Source organism: Arachis ipaensis, chromosome B04 (genome assembly GCF_000816755.2).
Source record: "Arachis ipaensis cultivar K30076 chromosome B04, Araip1.1, whole genome shotgun sequence".
NCBI classification, from domain to species: Eukaryota; Viridiplantae; Streptophyta; class Magnoliopsida; order Fabales; family Fabaceae; genus Arachis; species Arachis ipaensis.
Genome location: NC_029788.2, coordinates 113,667,222 through 113,675,638, shown reverse-complemented (window position 1 = coordinate 113,675,638; position 8,417 = coordinate 113,667,222). Strand labels below are relative to the sequence as shown.

At 41.2% G+C, this 8,417-nt stretch overlaps 1 protein-coding gene across 2 annotated transcripts in view; it reads right to left on the bottom strand.

Moving 5' to 3' along the window:
• The window catches only part of LOC107639753 (mediator of RNA polymerase II transcription subunit 33A), an 8,272-nt gene continuing 3,750 nt past the window's right edge, over nt 3,896-8,417 (bottom strand). Inside the window, exons 8-11 of one of the 2 annotated variants that reach the window (XM_021121637.1) lie at nt 7,845-8,029; nt 6,346-6,973; nt 5,738-5,944; nt 3,896-5,105 (exon numbers count right to left, since the gene is read on the bottom strand). In XM_021121637.1, the coding sequence (XP_020977296.1) occupies nt 3,982-5,105; nt 5,738-5,944; nt 6,346-6,973; nt 7,845-8,029 (2,144 nt within the window). In that variant the 3' untranslated portion in view covers nt 3,896-3,981. The remainder of the gene's footprint in view (nt 5,106-5,737; nt 5,945-6,345; nt 6,974-7,844; nt 8,030-8,417) is intronic. The other variant, XM_016343346.2, reaches the window with a different exon arrangement.

Genomic DNA, 8,417 nt, shown 5'->3' with positions numbered 1-8,417 from the left:
GCCATCCCCAATCACCACCCGGATGATGACACCGCCTGGAACTAAGCCCAGTTCGACATTGGCTCAAATGTTGAGATAAACCTCGATGACATGTTCCAGATCGTCGGTGCGACTGGAGATGTGATGGATGAGTTGGCAGGTCGTTATCAACAGAGGAGAGACCATACTGACATACTAGGATCATCGAGCGATGTATCCGTTCAATATGGTCAGCACCATCATCATATTAGCTGACTCCACTGTCAGGCCACCAACAGTATGGATCCGCGCCATCATCGTATTACCAGACTCTACCTCCACCACCACAGTCACCTTTGTCGGGATTGGTTTGGCTACCTCCTCCTCCGCTGCCACCCGTGCATGGACCACATCCTCCACCTCCACCTGTGCATGGACCAGCTCCTCCACCACCACCACCACAGCGGACACCCCCTATTGCGAGCCACCCAGGTTTTCGTCCTTGTCCAGCCCGTCCTCCGAAGGTCTCTCGTCCTCGTGAATGTGGGACTGGACACCATTTGAATCCAGCAGGCGGATGATGTTAGTGTTTAGTATGGATTAGCTTTCTTTATGTAATGTACATTATGATTATGTATTACGATCATCAGTTATGCTTTTTTAGGTGATTATTCATGTATGAGTCTAGATATTATGATCATCAGTTATGCTTAGTCAGTTGATACATCATGTATGCTTTTTATGTTAATGTTTTAAGTTGATTATTCATCAGTCATGCCTAACGTTAATGCTTTAAGTATATGTGAAAGCAACAAGACTAAAAAATAATGGATACACTAAATAGAAAGATTGATTGTTTCATTACACACAAGAGATGAACATAATAAGTAAAAACACAGATTGTTTCCTTATACATAGAACTTACAACCTTGCAATGCAAAGCCCTAAACCTTAAACCGTCGATCGTCATTGATCTTACTGCTGTGCATTAGGACACCCCTGTCTCGTTGTCCCTCTCCTAGGCATAGCCCACATCTCTTCTCTGTCCGCTCAACGGCATCCATCTCATTCCATAGCTGAGTAGATGCCGGTTTTCCGTTGCCTTCCATCGCATGACCGGGTTGGGCTTCAACTGTGCACCGTACCATGGAGGCCATATCTTTTTGTCGGGTATCGCGAAAACTCCATCTTATATACGTTGAAAACAGATGCCATCTTGTACACGGGATCGATGAAATGCCCACACTCGATGCTCACAGCTGCACATGCCACCAAGGCGTGTCGACATGGGTAATGCAATGACTTGAACAGACCGCAGTCGCATGTATCCATGCTAAGCCGAATGCGATATCAAGTCTGCAACCATCCATCCACTGGCTCCAGCTCCTCGACACTGAACACCGATGCCCTCTGGTCACAATGGGTGACTCGCATCATCGACAGGCTCTCCCTGTTCTTCTCTATAGCTGCCAACAGCTACTGTGAATATATATGTCCACTGTTTAACTGAGCATGTGCTTCGCGACCTCTGCTCATAAGTAGCTGTTGCAACCTCTCATACATTGCCTGAACGATCGCAGCAATTGGAAGATTTCTCGTTCCCTTCAACACCGCATTTATACACTCTGATAGACTCGTCGTCATGTGATCATACCGACGACCTTCGTCACAATGCTACAGCCACAAATCCTTCCAAAAACGAAGAGCCCAATCCACCATGTCACGGGATAGTGTACCCAAAGAATCCAAGTACCAATCGCAACCCTCCTTGCTTAGACTGTACGCAATATTTATAAGGTACCTCTTACCCTCGGCCGATTTGTACTGTGAATTGAAATTTGAAGCCATGTGCCAGATGAAGTAAGCATGATATGCCAACGGAGGATGCCATCCACTGTGGGGTCTTTAAGGGCACCGCAAATGGCATGCGATCTACCTGATATGATAAGGATGCCAGGCTGCGGAGTCACGTGTCTCAAATTCAAGAGAAAAAATGACCATGACTCCGTTGTCTCCGACTTAACTAATGCGAAAGCTATGGGAAGAATATTGTTGTTACCATCTTGAGCCACAGCAATTAATAGTACGCCCCCGTACTTTTCGTACAAGTGTGTCCCGTCCACAAATGCAAAAGACTTGCAATGTTTAAACGCTTCAATGCATGGAGAAAATGCCAAAAAATCTTATCAAACTGACTCCACTCTCTGTCAACCATGTCCATGTTGTAATAAGGAGCAGCAACGCATTCATGAATCATACTGGGGAAGCACTCATGCAAAGCTTGTAAGAGCGCAGGTATTCTGTTGTACGACTCTTCCCAGCGATCTTGACAATCGATTTCTGCTTTGCCATCCACACTTTTCGATACAGGGATTGAAATGGTAACTCTGATGCACTGCACTTTACAACATGAAGATAGACACTGACAGATCAGTTTTGTTCATAGGTAACACAACCTTGCAAATCAAACCACTATCCAATTGAGCATGGTCTTGAGACATGGTTGGTGCTAGACAAATATGTGCTCCACCGAACTTCCACACCTCCTTACAAATTTCTCGTGGATGTCAATTTTTAGCAAAACACAAAATTAACATAATAGACTCTAATGCATCGAAAATAAATCGTAACATATACCAGTAATTCAAGTTCTAACGTAGTGCTACACGAAGACTCCATGGACAAACGTTGGTAAATTGCTTACAACGACAGTAGTATTTAAGCCTATCTGACTTTAATACGCTGTACTCCGCATTTCGTCGAATACTGTAGTTCTTCACCATCATTAGAACTGCTTCACAGTTCCTGAACCTATGGCCAACTCAGAATTCCACACCACAATCCGTATTGTAATCCTCTCCGTCACCGCCATTCAGAAGATCGTCGGGCTGCATTGCGTCCAAGTTCAATGTCTGATAATGGCTAGGAACATTCGACAATCGAGGAATGGCCAAAGGGGGAGGCAAGAGAAACCTGCCAACACCGCTGGTGGGAGTCTCCGACACATACTCATCTTCGGAAGCTGTATCGCTAGAGGACCCGGACTTGGCAACATAAGTTGAATAACCCTCATTGTCATCCTTGTTGGCACTATTCATCAGGCTGGGCGTAGTGGATCGGTGTGGCCTCGAGTGGGACAACTTCAGGACTCGAAGGACACGGCCCACCACCAACAACCACGTCAAGGACCACAGCATACAACCCCATCACATACTACGGCATTAGTCGTGCATGTACGTCGAACATTACCTTCACATGCTGATATCCATCAATCCGAAATAACCAATTGGTAAATCCACCGTTCGGAAGCGCATGCAGAGATCTCGCCCGACCTCCTTGGTACCTATTCCCCCCCCCTCCCATATGACCGTCTTTAGCGCATGTAGAGTATCAACCCGGTTAGTGCGCAACATAACAGTCTTATCAAACTTAAAAATCACTCCCTCATCACCGTGATTGACTATTCCATTGGAATAAACAAAGAAGAATTGATTATTCTCTATCAAAACAAAACGGAGTGAAGAGAAAGAAAATATTGGTTTGTGAATTGTGGGAGGGATTGTATTGGAATGGGCTTTATAAATAAAGTTATTATCCAACATATCTTGGATACAGAGACACCTGAACCATAATACACATGTCCCAAGTGCTGAGACCAAAAACTGACCATTGACTGTATCTCGAATGCCGATGGTGGAATTATGGTAATGTATATATCTTGGGTGCTAAAACCTCATTCGCTTTTTGCGCATATATTGGGTACTCAGTATCTGATCTCTGCCCTAATACATATCCCGGGTACACTCAGGATATGACTCGACGTAACCCAATCACAGAACGAGATCTCAGACGCCAAAATATGTTCGTTTTTGGGTTGTACCCTCAGCATCCAAGATGTCTCGTAATGCAATTTTGTAAATACCTCACTATTTATGCATTTTCGTAAATAAAATGTTTATTTTATTTAAATAAAAGAAATCCGCAATTTTGGCATTACATTAAGTATTCATTCATTCAAAACAATCATGAGCATGGCATCGGAATCCTCTGCTCAAACTCAACCAAATTGACAAGTTCAGCAAGAGCTCCCATAGCTGCCACTCCCCCTCTCTGCAACAAAGAAAGTGCCAGTTCATGTTTATGCCATCTGCATAATCCGTGCGCCAATTTCCTCAGCGTCTCCACCTTCACTTCTCGAATCCATGCCGGTGCATAAGTAATCATAAACCCCACCAAACTTGACACATAAGTTTTCCATGTAACAGGGTGGCAACTGAGTGAAATCTTCCTCTCCATTACTTCTGCCAAGAAGTCCAAATGGGCCCCGACCGTGCGGTTCCTTCGAGAGAATGTCCATGATGGTAACTTGGCACCAACACCCCATATGAGTGACCCTGAAAGTATTAACAGGTATGCCATAGAATAACCCTCAAGAATGTGACACACAACACTATCATTGTTATGCTTCACATCCCTTGATAGCAGCCAGGTAGGAATAGTTTCCTTGTACAACTCCTGAACTAGTAGTATACCACCCGCTGCACATAAAAGGCTCGCCCCGAGCATTGCAACTTCTTTTGCGCTTTGCATGGCTAGGGACAATGATGGTGATGGTTCACTAGATTTTATGCGAGAGGCCGCATTTGCCCTTGTGCCGTTTAATTCATTAGAATATTGTGTAACAAGGTCTACGATTACATCAGTTAGATACCGCACATTGTGTATATTTCGACAAGACCGAATAAAAAGGAAACCTGGAGCTACATAAGGATAGGAACCATGGGCTGAGAAGGTGCTCCCCATCAGACCATTCATGCGACATTCGGCAGTTAGCTTTGAGTTTGAAATGCACAATGTTCCAAGAAACGAGGAGAAGCAACTTCTCAACAGCTGGGCAACCGAAACTTTATTGTGTCTGAACACAGAACGTGCACATGACACAACAATGAAGTTGTGCCAGCGGCGAACCTTTTGTGCCCAAAGAGAGCCAATTATAGGCATGCTAGGCAAAGGGCAACCTGATGCACAATTTTCCAAAGCCGCTCCAGTAATGGAATGCATGTATTCCAGGTTCTTGTCGAGTTTGAAAGTGATGGATAAACTCACAAGAACTGCCATTGGTAGAGGAAGCATTACTGGTGAACCATCTGCCACACAATAAAGATGTCAAGTAATGAAAATGCCTTTGATTGTTCAATCTAGAGTATCCTTATTAGGAAAGATAAGGAAACAATCAAGTATGCAGATGTACTTTAGTTTTGCCAATGGCAGCAAGCCAAAAACATGTGCATGGTGGATGGCATTGTGGTCAATAAAGGAAGCATTATGAGGACATGTTAAAAAAAATCAGACTACCTATTATGATACATACATAAATGAACAGGACTGACAAATCAATATGAAAACAATCCAATGGATAGACAAAGTGACAATTTTTTTTTTTATAAAAAAAAAAATAGGGCAGCCCATGCACAAGACTCCTACAATGAGGGGTCTTGGGGAGGTCCATGTGTGCAGCCTTTCGCCCTTATTTCTGGGATTTGATCCCATACTCTACATGTCACATTGCAGCAACTTTACCATTTCATTGAGGCTTACTCTCACAAAATTTGCTTTTCTGTGTCAATAATTAATTAGAACATTAATGGAATGCTAAATTGTAATTAGAACATCTGCTTTCGATTTCCTAATGTATGCAATGTTTTTTTCTAGGACTCGGCATGGAAATTAGTAGAATTCAAACAGGTAAATAGAGTATTTAATTTAATCAGCAAAGTACCGGAAGAATGACTGGGAACATCGACGCCAACAGAAGTTAGTATAGTTTTTATTTCTGACTCAATTGATGGAAGAAGTGCTGCTGGACTAGGCCAATCTGTTCCATTCATTAGAACTGGTTTCCATACCCCACGAGTAACTTCTGAAGTAAAGTAATCCATAATTGCTGTGAGAGAAGCTGGGAGAAAATCAACAAGGTCTCTCAGACCTGCAATTGAAATGGCACGTAATAGATACCATGATACAATGAAGTCAGAACCAGAAACAGAAAAGGCTACCTATCCAATTAACTTTTGTCTGAATCAAGGAACCAACTTTTTGGTGTATTAATTGCATGGACAATTGATTAATACTTGTTTCCAAATTATCCCAATATGTTCTCAGTATTTTAAATCATAATGAAATGGTAACATAATTTATTACACTGGCTTTGACAAAATCAGGCCAAAAGTTTAAATTATTAAAAAATAGAAAATTTGACCAAAAGCAATATGAATCAGCAAGTTCATTTAGTTTACATGATTCAGTGATCAATCACTAAAGGGGCACTAGAAGGTAGGACAAATTTGACTGAAACAAAATCCGGATTGATGCATAGGAAAAGCCAACCTGTTGTCAAGTCCCGTGATGAAAGCCTCCCATGAGCACAAGCAGTTAAAATTGCTTCAAGGACAAAAGGAAGAACTTCTAGTACTTCCCATGCAGGAAGCACAGGTCTTTGAAAAGCATCTTCACCACATGCATTGCTGCTAGTTGGCGATGAAGAAGAATTACTCGATGAAATCACACCTTTAGATATCCTCTGGTAAATCATGCTTAGGATCAAATTTGCAACTTGATGAATGGAATTTCCAGTAGAAAGGCCAGAAAGGGATGAAGCAACGCAAGATTTTTGTTGACAGTACCAGGCTCGTAATTTTGGAAATGAATCAATATATACAGGTTTTACAGATGCGGAATCAGATGTATTGATTTTTAGCTTTTCTTGTGAAGAGATAATGCAGTTATTGTGCAATGACAAAAGATACTCCAAACCTCCAATTGCACCTCTGCCATCAGTTGCAAATTGGTCAAGAGGGGGCCTAGAGAATTTCCATAAGCGAATAAGGAAAAGAAATGCCAAAGAAAAAGCCATGTAAGGAGATGCTGAAGGTTCATTGCTAGTGCTATTTGATGTTGGTTTCACTGAGCCAAATGCCTCACATAATGGTAATAAAGATGCTGCAACTGTGGGAATCTACACAAAACAACCCTTGATAGAGTTATTGACATTAAGATGTGGCTAGAAAAGAAATTCAACTTAAGAACGGTATGTTTATACTAAATGCTTAGAAATGGGAAACGAACTATGGATAAACTATCTACAGTTGCTTTTAATAACTTAAAATCAATTTATATCAACTTTAACGCTGCCGTTAAGAATTTCTCTCTTTCTATCTACTATCTATACTTCTCTTCTCTACTACTTTCATTTATATCTCCAGAATAATTCTCTTAAATCTTTGCTTGAAATTCAAAATTGAAATTGATTCAAGAGTGTAATGTCAGTTCCATTTGGCACAAGAGCCTAAATTTTGGGAGAGGCTTGGATAGATCTCCTCTCCCAATCTCAAGTCCTTACAACTCTGACATCCCACCAATCACCCCTCCCCTTGTCTATATTCCTGGCACCCAACTATTGTGTATCTTTGCCCAGATTGCATAATTATAAATCCTTTCCCTCACACTCACCCACACACTGGAAACATGCCTTACCCCGTCATTCTTTTTAATTCTATCCTCTCAAGTAGGGGGGGAAATAGTAGATTGAGTAATACATTAGAATAAGGTGAAACAATATTACCTGGGATAATGTTTATAGGAGAATGGGATTTACTAAACTAACAATCACCATTCACCGGGGTCCCAATAGTGCAATGCATAAAATTAAGAATTTGATAGTCAAATTCGTATTTTAAGCACAAGGCCTAATAGTTTCAACAGGCTGCCAACTGCCAAGTGAACCCCCAAAATTTTATGTCCTCATTAATATATGGAGAAAAAAAAATCCAAAAGGATTATCATGCTCATACATCAATTAAATTAATTATAAAACATAATTCACTTACTACACCATGCAATGATAGTATGTGAACTGTATCAACAGAGGAAACTCCATGGAGGACAGCACTTAGCATGGACATATTATTGATCAAGTGGCTCCAAGATCCAGAATGAGTGAAAGGTACAGAAGAAGCAAGAAACTTCACCACAAAGTGGACAACATGTTCCTGCCAGGAAGAAAAAAGTTTGACTGCAGAATAAATACATGACTATAAGTCTATAAGGATACAACAGTAATAAGATTACTATAACAAGATTAGGAGTATCATCACAGAATAACCTAGAATTCAATAAAACCAAAAGACAGAATAAGGGTTTTGAGCAGTGTTTTTCACTGAAGAGTTTGTGCAAGTTAAGACATAATACAGAGTACCTAGTGTCCAGACAGCAAAGTACAAAAAGGTTGAAATTTTGTTTCCAGCTTAGGAGGAAAAAGAGAAACAGTATGCTCAGTCCCAGTGAAACTTGCATCCAGGTCCAAGATTTTTTTTTTTTTAACTTTTAGGTGAAAGGCCAAAGAGAAACAGTATGCTAAACTACTCAATGTCTAAATGTCCCCCTATAAAAACTTAAGATGT